The sequence below is a fragment of the Stegostoma tigrinum genome, chromosome 29, assembly GCF_030684315.1.
Source record: "Stegostoma tigrinum isolate sSteTig4 chromosome 29, sSteTig4.hap1, whole genome shotgun sequence".
Lineage (NCBI taxonomy): Eukaryota > Metazoa > Chordata > Chondrichthyes > Orectolobiformes > Stegostomatidae > Stegostoma > Stegostoma tigrinum.
In genome coordinates, this window is record NC_081382.1 from 39,555,998 (window position 1) to 39,578,896 (window position 22,899).

The 22,899-nt window shown below is 44.2% G+C and overlaps 1 protein-coding gene across 3 annotated transcripts in view; it reads left to right on the forward strand.

Moving 5' to 3' along the window:
- The window catches only part of col27a1b (collagen, type XXVII, alpha 1b), a 660,800-nt gene that overhangs the window by 55,322 nt on the left and 582,579 nt on the right, over positions 1–22,899 (forward strand). Inside the window, exon 1 of one of the 3 annotated variants that reach the window (XM_059638229.1) lies at positions 14,077–14,479. The exons of 1 other annotated variant lie outside the window; for it this stretch is intronic. In XM_059638229.1, the coding sequence (XP_059494212.1) occupies positions 14,427–14,479 (53 nt within the window). In that variant the 5' untranslated portion in view covers positions 14,077–14,426. Of the gene's footprint in view, positions 1–14,076; positions 14,480–20,278; positions 20,927–22,899 lie in introns of those variants that run through there. One more of the 3 variants, XM_048559047.2, reaches the window with a different exon arrangement.

Sequence of the window (22,899 nt, forward strand, 5' to 3'; positions counted from 1 at the left end):
AATGGACTGAATGATGTCCATCTGCACCGTAATAATTCTGTGATCCGGGCACTCTGTTTTTGAACTTCTTGAGCTGCTGCAGCTGGATTAGACATAGTTTGCATGATACTCTGCTTAGCAGTCCCCAAAATGAATGATATTACTTTGGAGACTACCTTCAAACTCAAATATGACAATGGGAGAAAGCAAGAACTACAGATGCTGATAATACAGTGTGGAGCTGGAGGAACACAGCAGGCCAGGCAGCATCAGAGGAGCAGGAAAGTTGATGTTTCAGGTTAGGACCCTTCCTCAGAAATGCCCATTGACCTGAAACATCAGCTCCTCTGATGCTTCCTGGCCTGCTGTGTTCCTCCAGCTTCACACTGTGTTATCTCAGCTATAACAATGTTCAATGTCCGGCTAGAGGAATATCTCTGTTCTATACAGCAGCCTTCCTCCACAGTAGTAAAAATGATGATCCTAGAATGATTTTGTACTTTCTTAGCCACTAAAGGATCAAGAATAGAATATTAAGGCAGTGGATCAGCTGTCATTACCCATTAGATCATCACAAAGCCAAGTGCCAAATGGAACTGTTTCTGTTGTTAGCTGAGATTATCTGACCTAATTCCACGGTTACTAGATAATGGCTCTATCTTGCCTACTGAGCTGAGATCCACCCTATAAACACACCTTCACTTCTGAAGTATGTTTATTGCAAATCTATCCAACTGCTTGATTGAGCAATTAGAGAATTTCAATGTTTGTTCATTTGTTGTGGAGAAAGGGAGAGACAATTAGCTGTAGTTGGTACTCCTTGTGGAAAGTTTGCTTACTGTATTGCTCTGTAAAATGGATTACTGGTCTCAGAGGAGATAGCAACTTTCAGAGGATAAGCCTTCTTGCACTGCCTTCACCCTCCCCCTAGTGGATCATTCATTAGGAACTATCCCATGATAATGTGTAAAGATGGGGGCATAACAAGGTCATTGAAGATACTTGGTTAAGTTGGGAAGATGTCCATTTGTTATACTTGAATGACAAAACAGTGTTTGGAATATTCCATGACATGTTCTAAATTAAGCTGCATGAGCTTATGAGAGAGAAAGGAATAGTTGAAGCAGATTTTTAAAAAATTGGAGGAAGTTTGAATGGAATGTGGAGTGATTGGACTGAATGGCCTTTTTCTGTGCTGCGTCACATTTATATAAAAGAACATTTGTGCACACAGGTTTTATCAACTGAAAATAATAACCCTCAGGCTTAATATTTGTGCAAATTGGAAAACAGTTGGAATAATGAAAGATAGGCACTGTAGTAGAAAAGCAAACAATGTAAAATAGAGTAAAACTTCTTAAAAAGCATATAGTGGTACAGTTGTAGAATCTCTACAGTGTCGGAGTGGGCCATTTGGCTCATTAAGTCTGTACCAGCCCTCTGAAGAGCATCCCATCCTGACCCACCCAATCCCTGCATTTCTTCACTACTAATTGACGTAACCTACACACCCCCAGGCATTATGGGCCATTTAGCATGGCCAATCCACCTAACCTGCGCATCTTTGGACTGTGGGATGAAACACACAGACACAGGGAGAACATGCAAACTCCACACAGACTGTTGCCGGAGGGGGAACTCGAACCCAGGTCCCGAGCATTAGGAGGTGGCAGAGCTGACCACTGAGCCACTGTGCTGCCCCAGCTACATGTAGGGTAGTAAATAGTCAATTATTATACGAGGAAGAACAAGTTCTTTTCAGATTACAAAGTTTAAAAGGTACATTCAATATCACCCTAGAAGGATTTGAAGAACAGTAATAGTAATTCACAAGGAATTTTTAACATGTGAACTGAAATGGGTTTTAGAAATCCAGATACACCACATATTAAAAAGTCTCAAATATGTTTAAGATTGGCGTATAACAGCAGAGATTATAATGACTATTTTTCTTTTATGGATTCATCAGAAATACCCATTGTACTGCAGTGACTGAATACTCAGTGAATCATCTTTGTTAAAGCTTGCATTGTAAACTTGGCCAGGCACATTATACTAACTGAAAGTGCATTATGCAGTAAATTACTTTTAAGTACAGGGATGGCAATGAAGAACTGTATTTGCTGCCAACATTTATTACTGTGCAAAGAGAGCCCAGGACATGTTCACTGACACTGAAAATACACTGTAAAACAACCAGAAATGCAGCATTAAGGATTGAAGCCCTTGGAGTTCTGCATTTAAAAACGAGCCCTGTGTTACAACACAGTGCAAGTGGTGCTCAAAACTGGCTTCAGACTTGGAGGAGGGTCCTGTTTGAAGGGACACAATACTTTGAAAATACCTTTCAGCAAGAGGGAGTATGGTAAAGGAGCCAGAGAAAGGAATGCCAATCATCTCAAAGCCAAGGACCAAATCCACCTCCATCCAATGTGTTCAGATTGGGCTCATCACCCACACAAGGACCCACTGAACTCATGACCATTGACACAGAATTTCCTAAGTGGACAATCATTAGTGATTACCAATGACAACAACAGTGACTTTAGCAACAAAAACAATTTGTATTGTTCTCGTGACTTTAATACACCAAGGTGTTTCACAGTAATGTGTTGTTATCAAAAACTAGTTGATTGCAAGCCATTCGGCAGATGATGGAAAGCTTGATATTATATGACATCATAAGGAGAAGGAGGAAGTGGTAGGGTTTACAGACAGAATTCCAGACCGTATGATATCAGTGGGTGACCTCACAACCACCAAAAGTGGCAGGATTGAAATTGTGGATAGTCAAGAGGCCAGAATTTGAGGAGTCTAGGTATCTTGGAATGTTGACAGGCTGGATGTGATTACAGAGATAGCGAGGGACAAGGCCATAAAAGGATTTGAGAGCCATACAATACAGTTGAGGACCACGGAGCCTGTGTTGACCTATCTACACTAATCTTACTTGTCATCAGTTGGCCCACAGCCTTGAAATGTTCTGACATTAAGTGCTCATCTACATTTTAAAAAAAAAAGTGGTTCCCACCTCAACTACCCTCCCCAGCAATGCATTCCAGAATCCCACCACCCCCTGGATGAAATATTTTTCCCCCTCGCGACCCTCTGAACCTCTTGCCTTTCACCTTAAAATGATGGCCCCTTGTTCTTGCCCTTCAAATAAGGGAAAATAGCTGTTCCTAGCCACCTTGTTCATCCCACTCTATCTGACACACATCAATCAGGTGGTCCCTCTCCGTTTTCTCTGCTTTCTCAATAACCCGAGACTATCCAGCCTTTCTTCACTGAAATGCTCCACTTCAGGCAACTTTAACTTCAGGAATATTCTAGTGATTTTCCTCTGTAACCCTTCCAATGCAATCACATCCTTCCTGTGGTCTGGAGATTAGAACTGCACACAGTACTCCAGCTGTGGCCTCCACAAAGTCCACTACAACTCCGATAGGACTTCCCTGCTCTTATAATCTATGCTGTGACTGATTGTAACATGACCTGTTTGCCTTAACAACCCTCTCAACCTGCTCTTCAGGGACTGTGGGCCCTAAAGATCATTCTCTGAGCTTCCTAGTGCCCTGACAAAGAACAAGAGTTCTATAAATTGATGCCTTGTTTAATTGGATGCTAAAGTAGGTCAGATAATTCAGGGATGAACAGGATGTCTTTAATAGTAATTTTTTAAGCCTAATTTTTCAAGACTACATCTTAAACTGCTTAGCTCATACTGAGAAATTAGCTGTGATTGCGTCCCATCTGTTTCTACAATGCCATCTAAGAAGTTTTATTTAGAGTTCGTGATGTTGTAATCTCCTTAAAAGAAGGGTAATACCAAAAACATAGATTTCTCCTTTCCTCCAGATACTGCCTGGCTTGCTGTGTTCTTCCAGCCTCCTGTTTGTCTACCTTGGATTTCAGCATCTACAGTTATTTGGTCTCAAAAAGAGAAATAGAAATCGTGGTCTGTGAGAGCTGGCCACACCCAGCCAGGCTGCTTCAATTGTTCTAACTTAAAAAAAAAGCCAAGGCCTCATAAACTGCTTGCATTACCACAGACTGCTGGATATCTCTCATTCAATCTCTCGCTTAAAAGAAACCGAAACTAAATACACTTCTCACAGCCACAGCATCATCACAAACAAACAGTCTGGAACTGAAAGGTCGTCTCAGCAATGGGGACTGTCATAATCTACTGTTGTGCTCCTTAACACAGAATGGCCACCGTTCTGTTAAATTGTTAAGTAGCACAAGTTCAATATTACTTGAAAATCTCCAATAGGTTACTTGACAGGCAAATTGATAACTAACAGAAATTATGTACAAATCTTTTGGAATAACTCGAAGAGGCACCCTTTATTTACATGTGATCAATCCTTGACTTTAGAACTGCCTTATAGAGTCAGGTGCTAGTATCACTGACGTTCCTCTTTTTAATCTGTCAGCCAGGGCTCCCTGATTGGACCAGATTAACAGCCCCAGTCAGAGAACTCTCATTCCAACTGGCTGACCTTGTTACAAATACTTGAGTATTAGCACACTGTTGCTTGGGCTCATCATTGCTGCTGGTCATGTGGTTTCACCCTGGGCCTTGACTCAGCTCTTAAAGCAGTAAGACATGACACTGGCATAAATTGTTGTGGATGGAGCGGCAGTCGACAAACACAGGTGATGGCTGAACAAATTAGGCACAAATAAGGAAAGGGCAATGTTTTTTGGATTAATTCATGTTTCTATGGGTTTCTTCTGGCTGCTTGGGAGAGCCTCAGAACAGTCAAAGCAGGAGATCTAGAAAACATAGCAGAGGATTTCAGGCAAAGTTGGGCTGGTGCAGGAATAAAGGTGCTGTTACAAAAGTGGAGGTTACCGGTCTTTCCTACAGACCATTTGGCCTAACACTGACCCTCCAAAGAGCATCACACCACCTTATAATCCTGCATTTCCCATGGTTAATCCATCTACACTCCTGGACAAAATGGGAAATTTAGCACAGCCAGTCCACTTAACTTGCATGTCTTTGGATAGTGAGGGCAGGAAACCAGAGTGCCTGGCAGCAGGCCACACACACAGAGAGGCAGTACATGCAAACTTCACACAGACAGTCCTCCAAGGCTGGTATTCAAACCTGGGTCCCTGGCACTGTAAGGTAGTGTGCTAACCACTGAGCCACCGTGCCGCCCTTTGTGTTGGGCTTGGATGGGAGTGGCAGGGGGTTGCTCTGAAGGTCAGCTCAGGGGGGCAATAAGATGCAAGGCTGCAAAAAGGCAGATTCAGCTATATTATCCAGGGAGTACAATGGAATTGGTGGTGTCGAGATTTGGACTCTTATACTAAACCCCAGAGTGAGAAAATTCTCCTCAGAGAACCTCACTGACAAAAAGAACAATTGTAATTGAGAACGCAAACCAATGAGAGTCAATGTCCAGCAAATAGTAATTGTTAACATTCTAATAATCAAGACATGGTATGGTATACAAGTTCAACACACATCTGTCTGAGGGCCCTGACACTTCTGGGGTCTTCTCTTGGTTCCTTGAACCTGATCTCTTGACTCATGAAGTGCTTCAAGGTTTTAACTCAGGCAACTTAATTATAATAAAAGTACAAAACTCCTTTAATACTTCAACTCACATTTATCTTGACTGGTGTAGTCACAGTTACTTACTTATGGCTTCTCTTTCTCACTCTCTACAGCTACTGGTGAACGCTGTCTGCTAAAAGAAGCTTCCTAACACAGTTTCTTTTTAAAAAAAACTTTCACTTACTCTTAAGACATTTACCTTTTTTCATGAACAGTACATTCCAATGCTGATCCAATACCTATGCCTGGATTTCTTACAATGAATCCTTCAGCTTGTGGCATTTATCCATTGACTGCTAGTAACCCTGGCAAGTACTGAATGCTGACACCTAACCTTCCTGCCCTTTAACAAATGTCCTTTTGAAAAGCATTATCCTCGGCTCGTTCAAAGAACCCCAGTAAGTGAGTCATTTTTGTTTTTGCATTTTGCATTTAGCCAAAATTGTGCATCTGTGGCAACACAACTAATAGCTTTTCCCTCAGAGATAGTAAGAACTGCCGATGCTGGAGTCAGAGACAACACAGTGTGGAGCTGGAGGAACACAGCAAGCCAGGCAGCATCAGAGGAGCAGGAAAGTTGACGATTCGGGTCGGGACCCTTCTTCAGATTTTCCAAACCGCCAGCTTTCCTGCTCCTCTGATGCTGCCTGGCCTGCTGTGCTCCTCCAGCTCCACACTGTGTTATCTCTACTAACTTTCCCCGAACTATTTCCTTAGCAATGGGAGGTGAGTTCACAGCTTCCCTACAACAACCTAATCTTAATGTACACCTGACATTCACAATACATAACAAATGGGAGAAGTATTTGTGGTGTCCCTCCAATAATTCAACATTAACTCGCATCCTTTGTTTGCAAATCTTGTCCTCGTGCTAGTCTTGGCTTCTGTTTACTGCTAGTACCAGGCTTACTGGAGCTCAAATACAAAATGCGTTCCAACTATAACCCCAACAACTATAACTAGAACTGCTGAATTTATTTTTGCTTCCTCCTTAAAGCTTCATTGCTGCATTTCAGACCTAAAGAAACCCCAACCTAAAGACTTGTTAACACCACCCTAATAATTAAGGTCTTCTGGAGCTGGGATGTACTGCTGAGGCTGTATAGGACTCTGGCCTGACTGTGTTTGGAATATTGTGAGCAGTTTTGGGTGCCATATCTGAAGAATATGTTGGCCCTGGAGGGGATCCAATAAGAGGTTAACACGAATGACCTCAGGTGAAGCAATTGAGGACTCTGGGTCTGCACTTGATAACGTTTAGAAGGATGAGAAGGACTCTGATTGAAACTTACAGAATACTGAGATGTCTGGATAAAATGACATGGAGAAGATGTTTCTGCTAGTAGGAGAGATTAGGACATGAGGGCACAGCCTCAGGGGTGAAGGGATGACCTGAGATGAGAGGGAATTTCTTCAGCCAGAGGACGGCAAATCTGTGGAACTCATTGCTGCAGAAGGCTATATCATTGAGTGTCTTTAAAACAGAGAGAGGTTCTTCATGAGAAAGGGGACTAAGGGATACAGAGAGAAGGCAGGAGAATGGGATGGAGAAACAGATCAGCCATGATTGAATGGTAGAGCAGACTCAACGTGCTGAAAGGTCTAATTGTGCTCCTATATCTTACGGCCCATCATCAAACTTACTATTTGATAATGTAGGCCTTGCCAGTTATACCCATTAGTCAATGAGGTGAGGTTGAACACTGGGTAAAGATCAGAGACTGTGTGGTAGAGACCAAAGAGGGTGCATTTTCTTTTCCCAGTGTTTAATTGGAGGAAACTCCTGCTCGTTTAGCATTGGAGGTGGGGAGAGCAGAGATGTGTGAGAGTGGAGTGGCAGGAGAGTAACACATTGATTTACTGAATGGTATATTGAGGCTGGAAGAGATTCAGGGACCCTACTTGACTCGATGCACAGAGGAGCAGTCAACAAAACCGACAGGAAACAGACTGAACTGCAGAGCCAAGACAGACGAAGTCAGTGCTCCAACAGCGAAGTTCTCTGGTCAGACATTGCCTTGATGACAGTGTCCAGTTGTGATCAGTAGGACACAAGGGATTCAAGCATTCTAGTCTTGGCGTGCAGTTCAGAGCAGAACCACAGGGAAGTTGGAAGTGCAGCATTTATTCCAGCTGAGCTGTACCCTGTTTATATTGCAAAAAAACAAAATAGTGGAAAAGTTGAAACAAAGTCAGAAAACTCTGGAAACACCCCGAGGCCAGCCAGAAGCTGTGGAGAGAATAGACAATTGAATATTTCAGGGAGGGACCCTGCATATAATGAGGGGGCGAGAGAGGGGAGGTGAAAGATTGATTTGTCTGCTCTCTATAGATGCTGCCAGCTCAGCTTCCACCTCCACAGCATTTTAAATTTCTGCTCCCAATTAAATTGACCTATCTGAAACTACAGTTCAGACGTGCTGAGTTTCTCCAGTATCTTCATTTTCTTTGTGTATGTTACAAGTCTCTTGCTGGCCTTGTCTGCTGATAATGGTTGTGATAAGTTTCTACTCAATTTGAAATGTTTGAGCTGTAACTGTGGGGACACTTGTAGTAGTGAAAATGGTTTTAATTGAGGGATGTACGCTATTATTCGAATCCCAATTCAACATGGTGTGAGTTGACCCTCCGCTTAAGTACCAAAAGCAAGATTCTCTCCTTCAGTGGACCCAGACTGTAGGTGTCCACTCCCATTCCAAAACTATACAGAATGTTCCACTGAATCACTGGTGGAGCTGTCTCAGGGGATCTACTGGGGGGAGTCGTTTCAACCTCTGGAACACATCCTGTGTGACATGATAAGTCAAGAGTTTGAAGAAATAAAAGAGAACTCTACCATTTTGAAAGTGATGGATATGAGTGACTACAGTACACTGACATTTCTTAGTTGTCAAACACATGACATGCAAGACTCAGGAAGATCAGGAAAGTTTAGCAACTGACTATATTCATAGAGTGAGTGATATATATGTGAAGCAGAGGGAAGGAAAGCTGCAGCCCCAAAGATGATATGTTATTGGATGGTGTTAGAAAGAGAATGGTGTTATACGCACAGGACTGTGTTAGAGAGAGAATGGTGTTTTATACACAGGGCTGTGTTACAGAAGGAATGGTGTTATGCACACAGGACTATGTTAGAGAGAGAATGGTGTTTTATACACAGGGCTGTGTTACAGAAGGAATGGTGTTATGCACACAGGACTATGTTAGAGAGAGAGTGGTGTTTTATACACAGGGCTGTGTTAGAGAGAGAATGGTGTTATACGCACAGGACTGTGTTAGAGAGAGAATGGTGTTATACGCCTAGGACTGGGTTAGAGAGAGAATGATGTTATACACACAGGACTGTGTTAGAGAGAGAATGGTCTTATACGCACAGGACTGTGTTAGAGAGAGAATGGTCTTATACGCACAGGACTGTGTTAGAGAGAGAATGGTGTTCTATACACAGGACTGTGTTAGAGAGAGAATGGTGTTATACGCACAGGACTGTGTTAGAGAGAGAATGGTGTTTTATACACAGGACTGTGTTAGAGAAGGAATGGTGTTATGCACACAGGACTGTGTTAGAGAGAGAATGGTGTTCTATACACAGGACTGTGTTAGAAAAAGAATGGTGTTATACGCGCAGGGCTGTGTTAGAGAGAGAATGGTGTTATACGCACAGGAATGTGTTAGAGAGAGAATGGTGTTGTGTTGTACACACAGGACTGTGTTAGAGAGAGAATGGTGTTATACGCACAGGACTGTGTTAGAGAGAGAATGGTGTTCTATACACAGGACTGTATTAGAGAGAGAATGGTGTTATACGCACAGGGCTGTGTTAGAGAGAGTATGGTGTTATATGCACAGGGCTGTGTTAGAGAGACAATGGTGTTATATGCACAGGGCTGTATTAGAGAAAGAATGGTGCTGAATGCACAGGGCTGTGTTAGAGAGAGAATGGTGTTATACGCACAGGACTGTGTTAGAGAGAGAATGGTGTTATACGCACAGGGCTGTGTTAGAGAGAGAATGATGTTATACGCACCGGGCTGTGATAGAGAGAGTATGGTGTTATACGCACAGGGCTGTGTTAGAGAGAAAATGATGTTATACACAAACGACTGTTTTAGAGAGAGAATGGTGTTCTATACATAGGACTGTGTTAGAGAGAGAATGGTGTTATACACACAGGGCTGTGTTAGAGAGCGAATGGTGTTATACACACAGGACTGTGTTAGTGAGAGAATGGTGTTATACGCACAGGACTGTGTTAGAGAGACAATGGTGTTATATGCACAGGGCTGTGTTAGAGAGAGAATGTTGTTATACGCACAGGGCTGTGTTAGAGAGAGTATGGTGTTATACGCACAGGACTGTGTTAGAGAGAGAATGGTGTTGTACACACAGGGCTGTGTTAGAGAGAGAATGGTGTTGTACACACAGGACTGTGTTAGAGAGAGAATGGTCTTATACGCACAGGACTGTGTTAGAGAGAGAATGGTGTTCTCTACACAGGACTGTGTTAGAGAGAGAATGGTGTTATACGCACAGGACTGTGTTAGAGAGAGAATGGTGTTCTATACACAGGACTGTATTAGAGAGAGAATGGTGTTATACGCACAGGGCTGTGTTAGAGAGAGTATGGTGTTATACGCACCGGACTGTGTTAGAGAGAGAATGGTGTTCTATACACAGGACTGTATTAGAGAGAGAATGGTGTTATACGCACAGGACTGTGTTAGAGAGAAAATGATGTTATACACACAGGACTGTTTTAGAGAGAGAATGGTGTTCTATACATAGGACTGTGTTAGAGAGAGAATGGTGTTGTATGCACAGGGCTGTGTTAGAGAGAGAATGGTGTTATACGCACAGGACTGTGTTAGAGAGAGAATGGTGTTATACGCACAGGACTGTGTTAGAGAGAGAACGGTGTTATACTCACCGGACTGTGTTAGAGAGAGAATGGTGTTCTATACACAGGACTGTATTAGAGAGAGAATGGTGTTATACGCACAGGACTGTGTTAGAGAGAAAATGATGTTATACACACAGGACTGTTTTAGAGAGAGAATGGTGTTCTATACATAGGACTGTGTTAGAGAGAGAATGGTGTTGTACACACAGGGCTGTGTTAGAGAGAGAATGGTGTTATACGCACAGGACTGTGTTAGAGAGAGAATGGTGTTATACGCACAGGGCTGTGTTAGAGAGAGTATGGTGTTATACGCACAGGACTGTGTTAGAGAGAAAATGATGTTATACACACAGGACTGTTTTAGAGAGAGAATGGTGTTCTATACATAGGACTGTGTTAGAGAGAGAATGGTGTTGTACGCACAGGGCTGTATTAGAGAGAGAATGGTGTTATACGCACAGGGCTGTGTTAGAGAGAGTATGGTGTTATACGCACCGGACTGTGTTAGAGAGAGAATGATGTTCTATACACAGGACTGTATTAGAGAGAGAATGGTGTTATACGCACAGGACTGTGTTAGAGAGAAAATGATGTTATACACACAGGACTGTTTTAGAGAGAGAATGGTGTTCTATACACAGGACTGTGTTAGAGAGAGAATGGTGTTGTATGCACAGGGCTGTGTTAGAGAGAGAATGGTGTTATACGCACAGGACTGTGTTAGAGAGAGAATGGTGTTATACGCACAGGACTGTGTTAGAGAGAGAACGGTGTTATACTCACCGGACTGTGTTAGAGAGAGAATGGTGTTCTATACACAGGACTGTATTAGAGAGAGAATGGTGTTATACGCACAGGACTGTGTTAGAGAGAAAATGATGTTATACACACAGGACTGTTTTAGAGAGAGAATGGTGTTCTATACATAGGACTGTGTTAGAGAGAGAATGGTGTTGTACGCACAGGGCTGTGTTAGAGAGAGAATGGTGTTATACGCACAGGACTGTGTTAGAGAGAGAATGGTGTTATACGCACAGGGCTGTGTTAGAGAGAGTATGGCGTTATACGCACAGGACTGTGTTAGAGAGAAAATGATGTTATACACACAGGACTGTTTTAGAGAGAGAATGGTGTTCTATACATAGGACTGTGTTAGAGAGAGAATGGTGTTGTACGCACAGGGCTGTGTTAGAGAGAGAATGGTGTTATACGCACAGGGCTGTGTTAGTGAGAGAATGGTGTTATACCCACAGGACTGTGTTAGAGAGAGAATGGTGTTATACGCACAGGGCTGTGTTAGAGAGAGAATGTTGTTATACGCACAGGGCTGTGTTAGAAACAGTATGGTGTTATACGCACAGGACTGTGTTAGAGAGAGAACGGTGTTATACGCACCGGACTGTGTTAGAGAGAGAATGGTGTTCTATACACAGGACTGTATTAGAGAGAGAATGGTGTTATACGCACAGGGCTGTGTTAGAGAGAGAATGGTGTTATACGCACAGGGCTGTGTTAGAGAGAGTATGGTGTTATACGCACCGGACTGTGTTAGAGAGAGAATGATGTTCTATACACAGGACTGTATTAGAGAGAGAATGGTGTTATACGCACAGGACTGTGTTAGAGAGAAAATGATGTTATACACACAGGACTGTTTTAGAGAGAGAATGGTGTTCTATACATAGGACTGTGTTAGAGAGAGAATGGTGTTGTATGCACAGGTCTGTGTTAGAGAGAGAATGGTGTTATACGCACAGGGCTGTGTAAGAGAGAAAATGATGTTATACACACAGGACTGTTTTAGAGAGAGAATGGTGTTCTATACATAGGACTGTGTTAGAGAGAGAATGGTGTTATACGCACAGGGCTGTGTTAGTGAGAGAATGGTGTTATACGCACAGGACTGTGTTAGAGAGAGAATGGTGTTATACGCACAGGGCTGTGTTAGAGAGAGAATGTTGTTATACGCACAGGGCTGTGTTAGAGAGAGTATGGTGTTATACGCACTGGACTGTGTTGGAGAATGGTGTTATACGCACAGGGCTGTGTTAGAGAATGGTGTTATACGCACAGGGCTGTGTCAGAGAGAGAATGGTGTTATACGCACAGGGCTGTGTTAGAGAGAAAATGATGTTATACACACAGGACTGTGTTAGAGAGAGAATGGTGTTCTATACATAGGACTGTGTTAGAGAGAGAATGGTGTTATACACACAGGACTGTGTTAGAGAGAGAATGGTTGTATACGCACAGGACTGTGTTAGTGAGCGAATAGTGTTATATGCACAGGGCTGTGTTAGAGAGAGAATGGTGTTATACGCACAGGGCTGTGTTAGTGAGAGAATGGTGTTATACGCACAGGACTGTGTTAGAGAGAGAATGGTGTTATCCACACAGGGCTGTGTTAGAGAGAGAATGGTGCTATACGCACAGGGCTGTGTTATTGAGAGAATAGGGCTATAGGCACAGGGCTGTGTTAGAGAGAGAATGGTGTTATACGCACAGGACTGTGTTAGAGAGAGAATGGTGTTATACGCACAGGGCTGTGTTAGAGAGAGAATGGTGCTATACACACAGGGCTGTCTTATTGAGAGAATAGGGCTATACGCACAGGGCTGTGTTAGAGAGAGAATGGTGTTCTACGCACAGGACTGTGTTAGAGAGAGAATGGTGTTATACGCACAGGGCTGTGTTAGAGAGGGAATGTTGTTATACGCACAGGGCTGTGTTAGAGAGAGAATGGTGTTATACGCACAGGGCTGTGTTAGAGAGACAATGGTGTTATACGCACAGGGCTGTGTTTGAGAGAGAATGGTGCTATACGCACAGGGCTGTCTTATTGAGAGAATAGGGCTATACGCACAGGGCCGTGTTAGAGAGAGAATGGTGTTGTACGCACAGGACATGTGTTAGAGAGAGAATGGTTTTATACGCACAGGGCTGTGTTAGAGAGGGAATGTTGTTATACGCACAGGGCTGTGTTAGAGAGAGTATGGTGTTATACGCACAGGGCTGTGTTAGAGAGAGAATGGTGTTATACGCACAGGGCTGTGTTAGAGAGAGAATGGTGCTATACGCACAGGGCTGTCTTATTGAGAGAATAGGGCTATACGCACAGGGCTGTGTTAGGGAGAGAATGGTGTTATACGCACAGTGCTTTGTTAGAGAGGGAATGGTGTTATACGCACAGGGCTGTGTTAGAGAGAGAATGGTGCTATACGCACAGGGCTGTCTTATTGAGAGAATAGGGCTATACGCACAGGGCTGTGTTAGGGAGTGAATGGTGTTATACGCACAGGGCTTTGTTAGAGAGGGAATGTTGTTATACGCACAGGGCTGTGTTAGAGAGAGAATGGTGTTATACGCACAGGGCTGTGTTAGAGAGAGAATGGCGTTATTTAGACTGGACCGAGGGGATGGTGTTGTACAGACAGGGGATGCTGTTCTGCAGTCAGCGCTGCAGCCCGGAGGCTGGGTGCCGGCTCATTAAAGTCGACCGTGTGGTTGGTGGTGAAACCAGACACCCAGGCGGTGTTTTAGCCAACAGTGGAGTCAATAGCGAGCGGCTATTTAAACAGGAGGAGCGGCGCCCTGCTCCCTCCCCGGTCAGTGTGTGTGTGTGTATATGAGAGAGTGTGTGTAACGGAGCTCAGTGTGATCTCGGACTGGGCTCTCTGGAAATACCGTGAGCCCATTAGGGTACAGTGTCCTGTTCCTCCGGCTCTGCCCCTCAATGAGTAATCGCCAGCAAAGGGAAGGAAGCCACTTGTGGAGCTACAAGGCCGCCCTGAGGACACTCAGCTAACTCTGTGTGCTGCTAACCGCCTGCCCTCCTCAGGATCCTCACAGGGAAACGTGCTGTGGCTGTTTGGGGAGGGAGTGTTCACTCCTTCCCCAATGAACGTGGATGCTCTGGGAATCACCTTTTGATTAAAGCTCGGATTTAGTTACCGGAGCAAATGCATACAAATGTATTTAGCGACTCGAAGGAGAGATTGCAAACGCTCTACAGTCGCAAGAAAGTAAGTCTCTTCTTTTGTGAAAAATCTCAACCACCCCCCCAACCCTGGAAGCCCATGTCCGATTTCATTCAGGGTGTCCCGGAATGTGAGGGTCGGGGTTTAATGGGGAGGGAAAGCAACACCAGAATTAGGAATTCGCTTGCCCAGTTCCCCGAATACAGCAGTGTGACAGGAAGATGCGGTGTGGGGGTTAGGATCACATTGTCGGGGGGTGTGTCTGTATGTGCCGGTGTGTGTGCGCGCCTGTTTGTGTCCGTGTGTGCATATCTGTGTGTGTGTCCCTGTGTGCATGTGTGTATGTCTGTGTATGTGTCTCTATGTGTGTCTCTGTGTGTGTCCCTGTGTAAGTGTGAATGCCTGCGTGTCTTTGTGTGACCCTGTGTGCATGTGTGTATGTCTGTGTGTCTCCATGTGTGTCCCTGTGTGCCTCTATGTGTGTCTTTGTGTGTGTGTCTGTGTATCCCTGTGTGCGTATGTGTGACCCTGTGTGCATGTGTGTATGTCTGTGAGTGTCTCCATGTGTGTCCCTGTGTGCCTCTGTGTGTTTTTGTGTGTGTGCGCGTATGTGTGTCTATGTCTCTATGTGTCCCTGTGTGTGTATGTGTGTCTCTGTGTGCATGTGTGTATGTCTGTGTGTCTCTATGTGTGTCTGTTTGCATGTGTCTCTGTGTGTCCCTGTGTGTGTCTGTGTGTGTGTCTCTATGTGTGTCCCTGTGTGCATATGTGTCTGTGTCTATGTGTGTCTGCATGTGTGTCAATGTGTTTGGATGTGAGTGTGCGCGCACATGTGTGTGTTTGGGGGGGGGTCTGTGGTTGTGTGGGTCTGTGGATGAGTGAGTCTGTGCGTATGTGTGTGTGTGGGCGGGGGGTGCGGATGTGTGTGCACCCCATGTTGTGTTCACAGGCAACTCAGAACCAGCCTGTTGGATGAGCATTGGCATTATCTTAGTGCTGGGGCAGTCTCACTCTGGAGCCCAGTGCAGAGCTGGTTGTGAAAACTGTGCATCCTTGGTAGGAAGGCAGCAGGCTAGCCCTGGCTGTTTGAGAGTTCGGGGTTTTTTCAGCTTTTGTGTTTAGATTTCTTTCTGTGGCTTTCTAAGACACTGATTCAGCACACAGTGAGATCCAGTGGGACATATTGGCTGTTTCCAGCTCAAAACATGATAATACTCAAATATTTCAGAACAGCAAAAGAGGGTTCGTGTGTTGTGGTGGGAGTGCCCCTACCTTTTAACCAGGAGACCTGGGCTCAAGTCCTACTCTGCTGCAGAGGTGTGTAAGGAACATCAAACAGGTTGCTTAGGAAAAATAACCTCCACTACCCTAAATATCATAGGGGCTGACTAAACATGTCAGAAAGGAATGAGGGGATTCTTGTGATGCAGTGTTACTGTCCTTATCTCTCAACCAGGAAGACCTGGGTTCAAGTTCCATGAAGTGAGCAGGTTTATTAAAATAACTCAGTATGAAGCTGACAGAGACAGACGAGCATTGTACGGGGACCCAGAGTGTTCTGGATTACGAGGATGTCCTTAGCTGAATTTGACTAGAGCAGTGTGTTTTATTGTCCTGATGTGTAGCTTTCGTGAGCAGTTCCACTGGCACTTTTACCTCTGAAATAGATGTTTGCGAGGACGCTTATCAGTTAGTGAGTCTCTCACAGTCAATGCAAGTGCTATCAGGTGGGCTTTGAGTCAACAGTTCCAATGTTTACACATGATTTCATTCAATCAACTAGTGCTCCCCCCCCCACCCCACCCCAACCAGCCAGCCCAACATTAGTACGGAATACACAAAAGACAGGCACACACACACCTGACCACACCTTCCATCCCTTGAAAACACTGTTTCACACTCTCTCCACCATAATTGGCACAGAAGGAAAGGGGAGTTGTTCTCCTGCAGTGACACCAGATTTACAGAAAAAAAGCCCCCCTCTCTCACACACACACACAGACGCCACACACACACACACACACACACACGAAAAACACACACACCATAATTACTCACCACACACAGACAACACTCATATACTCACGCACACTCACTCACACATGCATTCACACACACACACACACACACAGACTCACTCACTCACTCACCCACTCACACACATATACAGATGCACACACAAAAATGCACACCGAAGTAATATCTGGCTGTAACCTTCTCTTTGTAAACCTCTGATGTACCTCAGCTGCAGTCAGACAGCTGCTGGTTGAAGGAGCTGAGGGTATTGCAGTCCTGAGGGATCATTGCTGGTGCTGAGCTGTCTTGGTTAGAAGATTAAAGTAGGGTAGAATCAAACCAGAAACAATTGCTGATGCTGGGAATCTGACACAAGAACAGAAACTGCTGGAGAAACTCAGATCTGGCAGCATCTATGGGGAGAAAGCAGAGTTAATGTTTGGAGTGCAGTGACCCCACTGAACAAGCTAAAGTGCAGCAAAAACAGAAGTTGCTGGAAAAGCTCAGCAGGTCCAGCAACATCTGTGAAGGGAAAAATCAGAGTTAATGTTTTGGGTCTGGTGACCCTTCCTCGGGGTGACGCTAACAGCTTGCGTTCATTTCCCACACTAGCTGAGGGTACCATGGAGGTCTCTCCTTCTCAATCTCTCCCCTCACCTGAGGCATGCTGACCCTCAGGTTAAACCATCACCTCCTTGTTAATGAGACAGCAGCTCTATGGTCTGGTGGGATTGTGGCAACTTCCTTATCCACCTCCTTGGTGGAATGTGATAGATTTCCATGGGGCTGTTTTGAATTCAAGCTGGGAAATTTTTCCTCATGTTCTAACCTGGTCATTATGTATCTGGTATCTTTTGCCATGCGAAACATCCTGCAGCATTTCCAATGTTACAACAGGATCTACACTTCAGACATGTTTATTGGGGTGTTTGTAATCATTGAGGGGACGTGTTTGTTGCTGACTGGGCCCAACGTTTCTTATCTATACCTAACTAGCCCTGAGGTGGTGGTGGTGGGGATCTGTCTTTCTGAGTGGTTTCAGTCCATGTGGATAGCTATCTGCACAGTGCTGTTACACAGTGAGTTTGAAGATTTTGAAACAGCAGCGCTGGAGAAACGGTGATATGTTTCCAAGTCAGGACAGTATGTGGGTTGGAGGGGAACTTGGTGCTGTTCCCATGCATCTGTTTGTCCTTATCCTTCTAGGTTGCAGTGGTCACAGGTTTGGAAGGGTCTGTTGAAGGAGCCTTGGTGAGTTACTCCAATGCATCTTGTAGCTGGTGTACACTGTTACTACTAAGTGTTCGAGGAGGGAGTGATTGTTGAAAGTGACAGATGAGGTGTAAAGTACTTGATCCAGTGGCCAAGAAAGTTAAAGCTTTTCCAACAGTGAAAAAGAATCCTGTAAGATTTTTTTGACATTCAAAAGGGAAATGTATTAGTTTGCAACAGGTACAGGATTGCCCTAACGCACCCTGTATCTTAATTAAACTGCAAAGCTTCAAACAATTCACAAATGCAGAACTTCTGCCGAATCCCTCAGCAAGGCATAAGCCAAATCTTCACCGAATAAAATAAAACTAGAGTCTCTGAATCCTTCATTTGGAAGCAATCTCAAGTCAACTAAAAACAACAAACACAAGGGGGCCTCTGCCAGCTGAGAAATGACAGAGTCAGGCTGTAATCAATCCAGTGCATACAGCTACATATATAGATCTGTGAATATGTAAATATGTAACTACAAATAGTGATGGTACACTCCAGGGATTCATAACCTTATGCTTCAGAATGGTTTGAGAGAAATGCAGAATCGCAGAGAGCTGGCTACTTGGTTATCACACTGTCCACATGAATGCACATAACTCATTAACAAATACTGGGTAATGATTTTACTTCCGAAACTACAGGCTCTGAATCGATGTCACTGAAGAAAGCCAATCAGATCATTGTGCTTGTGCCAGCTTTTCAAATGAGCTTCATTACCTATTGCCAATTTCCTGTGTTTTTTGATCCATACCTTGGTACTTTATTTTTTTTAATCTAACACCCTCTTGAATGCCTCAATTGAACCTGCCTGCACCATCTTTCCAATGCATTCCACACCCGAACCACTTGCTGAGTGACAAAGTTTTTTCTTGTATCATAGCAGTTTGGAAATCACTTCAAATCTGTGGTCCCTGGTTCCTGATCACTTTATGAGAGCGGACAGTTTCTCCCTGTCTAACCATATCAGGCACAGTCATGATTCTGAAAATCTCTAGCAGAGCTTCTCTCGGCTTCTTCTCTCCAAAGAGGACAGTTTCAGCCTCTTCAAAAAGCAGAAATGGCTGGAAAAAGTCAGCAGGTCTGGCGGCATTTGTGGAGAGAAGTCAGAGTTAATGTTTCGGGTCGCATGACCCTCAGAACTCAACCTCTTCAATCTGCACTCGTCACTGAAATTTCTCATCCCTGGAACCACTCTTGTAAATTGCTTCTGTATTCTCTCCAACATGTTCCTATAAATGTGATGTGCACACCTGTACACAGTAGTCTAGCAAGTGTTTTATACACGTTCATTAAGACCTCCCTGCTGTTGTACTCTACACCCGTTATCAAAGCTGAGAATAGTGAATTAATTTTATTAATACAGATTTATTAACTGCTGCCCATCTGTCCTGTGCACATATACACCCAAGTACCTCTGCTTCCCCCCCCCCATTTAGAAATGTAACCTTTTGTTTTAATTGGTCTTTCAATGTTCTTTGACCAAATTTTAGCCCCCCCAACACTTCTCTGTTTTGAAGCCTTCCGCCCGTTTTATCAGCATAATAACGAAGTCACGCCTCCCCTTTGCTTCTAGTGCAACAGTAGCACGATTATGCTCTGCACTCTTTATGAAGTGTACGTTAAATGTAATATTATAGGGTAAAGTGAAGGAGTAGTTTCTAGGATCACCCATCCTACCTAGGATGATGATACTGAATTAACACAACGATGTAGTTTACAATCTGCGGAATGACCAATAACAGCACAAACACATCTGCTGTAGCATTTTTCCCATAAGGTGGTCCTGGCGATACATCGTGATCAGCGCTGTACCATGATTCACGATCCTGGTCCCTGTTTTTCTTCTTAACCTAAAACGCCAATTAGATACAATATATCACATTATTTTTAGCAAACACTATAACTTCAAAACGGACATTTGGAAAAAAACCCACAATTGTATCGATTTACAACTCGCTCGAATTCTACCTCTGCGATCGTAAGAGCAGTTTATTTTGTTCACGGCATCACACTTTGGTCACTGATCAAATATACACTCAGAAACGAAAGCAGAAATTGCTGGAAAAGCTCAGCAGGTCTGGCAGCATCTGTGCCGAGAAATCAGAGTTAACGTTTCTGGTCCGGTGACCCTCAGAAATATAAACTCACCCCAACGATCATGGACAGAGAGCTAGCTACCGATTAGAATCTGGATGAAGTCAGAGCTCTCAGACTCGAAACGTGAGCTTGCTTTCTCTCCACAGATGCTGCCCGACCCGCTGTGATTTCAGCACTTTTTTTATTTCAGCACTTTTTCTTTGCTTTCAGTGCAAATTTCAGCATCTGCAGTAATTTGCTGCTGCATAGATTCCTCTTAACTGAATGTAATTGATTGCAATCTCTGAAGTTTCGGTTGCTATTTGCAGCGTGTCGTTGTTGCACAGCGATTCGGTTACTGGCATTTAACGGGTTTCCACCTTAAGCATTAATCTGCAATTGGCAAATTTGCAGAAGTTTTGTCAGCCAGGATCTGGATTGTGTGCGTGTGTTTGCAAACTGCATTATGTGTCGTGAGGCGGCAGCAGAGAGTGAATACTGTCTCACTCCCAACAAGAAGATAGAGGAAAAATCCCTTGTTGGCTTTGCAGTGCTGCTTGCTGTTTGAGGAGTTTCAGTTCGGCCGGGAGATGTGGAGAGTCTCGGTGGCAGGGGGACAGACCTTGAGCTCTGCAGGCATCAGGCTGACGGAGAGACCCTGAGCCCACCTCCTCCCAATGCCTCCTCTCCTCCGGGACTCGGAGTTTTCTGAAGTTTCCCTTTTTTTTCCCCTGTCTCTCTCTTCCCCCTCCTTTCTCTGCCTGCCTTGCTGTCTCTCTCTCTCCGTCTCAGGTTTGCTTTCTGAGCAGACACACACACATGTGTGTGTAAGGGATCTACAGCTTTGCTGAAACCTCTCCCCCCCGTTGCTTCATTTCAATGGGATTGACAGAGCGAGCACTTGCTGAGTCCGCTCCCTATTCAGGAGACCAGGCGGCATCACTGTGGATTTGCACTCTCCCCCCCACGCCGTTTGGTTTCAACTCTCCACGTTTCCAGCAAGCAAATGGAGTGAAGCGGCCGGATGCCTCTTATCTCTTCTCCCCCATGGGACTCCGGAACAAAATGAAGTAACGGAATGGAGACACCAATTGCACTGGATACCAACAGCAAGACTGTTGCTACCTTTGGGGGGTGAGTCTCAAAATAGCAACTTTTTACTGCAATCTTTTGACAAGTTCCCACTGGACAGGGGGTAATATTGCAGAGATTATCTGGGGAACGGGGTGTTTCTATGATTGGGGGTACACCCCTATGTCTAATTCTAGGGGGAAAGGGGGTCTCGAACTGTCACTGCTCCCTCTGACCTCCTAGTTAGACCGCTGTGCTAGTCTTGTGAAGCACGTTTTGAAAACTCGCCTCCTTTCTGAGCCAGAGACTTCAAACGCGCGTTCCAGAACGTGAAAAGTGCAAACTGAGCGAGGAATTCCAGTCTCTGGATTCACCCCCCCCTCCCATTTGTTTGCCGTCCAGAGGCATGTGTCGGAGTGGTGCGAATCAGATGGAGATTTGTGTAAAACCCATCTTCCTATTTCCTCAGAGAAAGCTGACAGTTTTCACATCTGCCAGTTGGGGACTGCTGTGTGCGTCCACGTTGAGAGCAGAGCTTTAACACATAGCTCACCCCACTCTCCCTCTTCTTCCTGCTACCGTTAGAAATGACAATTGAGAATCACACTCGTCTTTCAACGACGAAGGCATTTATATTACCTTTAATTATTCCCGCAAAACTCCGATAAAGGAGTTAACTGTGCTGTTATGAGCGCAGAACTGTTAGTTTCAAAAACTCAGATGCGAAGCCCTTGTAATAGCCTGGCGTGTTCTTTTTTTCAACATATTCAACGCTTTGAATTTTACCCACATTATCATTTGGCCTGTCTCTATTTGGAGAGAGAGAGAGGAAAGGGAAGTGAGTGATTTAGAGACGGTGTCTGGGCTCCCAGTGATGTCCTGGACTGTTCTCAGCAGCATGTCCAAACTTTCAGAGAGAGAGAGCCTTTTTTTTCCCCCTTCCAAGCTTTTCCAGACAGAATTATTTTCTGCACACTCCTCTATGTTTCAGCGCAGGCAGGCAGACAGCCTCTTACCGTTTTGAATCGTTTGCAGAGCCCGATGCATGTCCAGAATCGGGAGGAACTTCAGGTGAGGGTTAGAAAGGGGGAGGAAGTCGCTGTGAGCAGTTAGCTTGACCTTTCTGTCTCTGACCGCTGCAAAACTCTCTGGAGAGTTGAGCAAGGAATTGACACTATTCTGGCCGCTGTAAACTTGGTCCTCCCCCCCCTCCCCAACCCACCAAAACTTCTCTTCATTGACAGAAATGCTCTTTATGTTACTTTTTAAGATTTATTTTATTCTGATTTCAGTTAGTTCAGAATCGGTGTCGTGCTTCATTCAGGACCAAATATCCAAAAGGCAGGGCTTTTCCTAATTGCAAGGCTACATCTTCGCTCTCTCTTCCAGCTACAGCACAAGGAGCCCCTCTTGTTCCAGTTTACATTCAGAACATGCTCTGTGCTTATTTATTTGACCAGATTTGTCCTGAAATTGTCCTTACATTAAATAGTGGTTCTGCCACTGCCATAATAACATTGTGAATAATTTGAAAAGCATAGTGATGAACATTAACTAAGAGTTTTCAAAAATTTTTCATTTTTATGCTTGTAAGGGCTATTTGATGCTGTATAACAATGCAAAGAAGGTTAGGTCTTTCAGTACTGGGGACCCATTGCCAGATTTTTGGATTGAAATATTTAAAAGCAGTCTTGGTGATATATTCTGTGAGATGTTATGTTTGGTTAGAGAAGACCTCAGAAGCAAACAATGAGTTTAATCCACAGAGGTCTCTCTGTACTGTACTAATGGATCACAGCCAGACTGTAGTCAGCATTGCGAATATTTCAGTGGAGTGGAGACTGTGACTCAAATCTACAGCAGTTTCCCCTAAGACTGTATTGCTTAACCCCTCCTGACAGTCCTGGCTATTTTTATACAGAAGAACTCTATGAGAAAGAAGACTTTTATCAGTTATCTTCTTCAGTGTTGGTTGTTTTCAGTTTACCGTGTTCTGCAGTATGTGAATAATATCATACTGATCCTGTACTTCCATG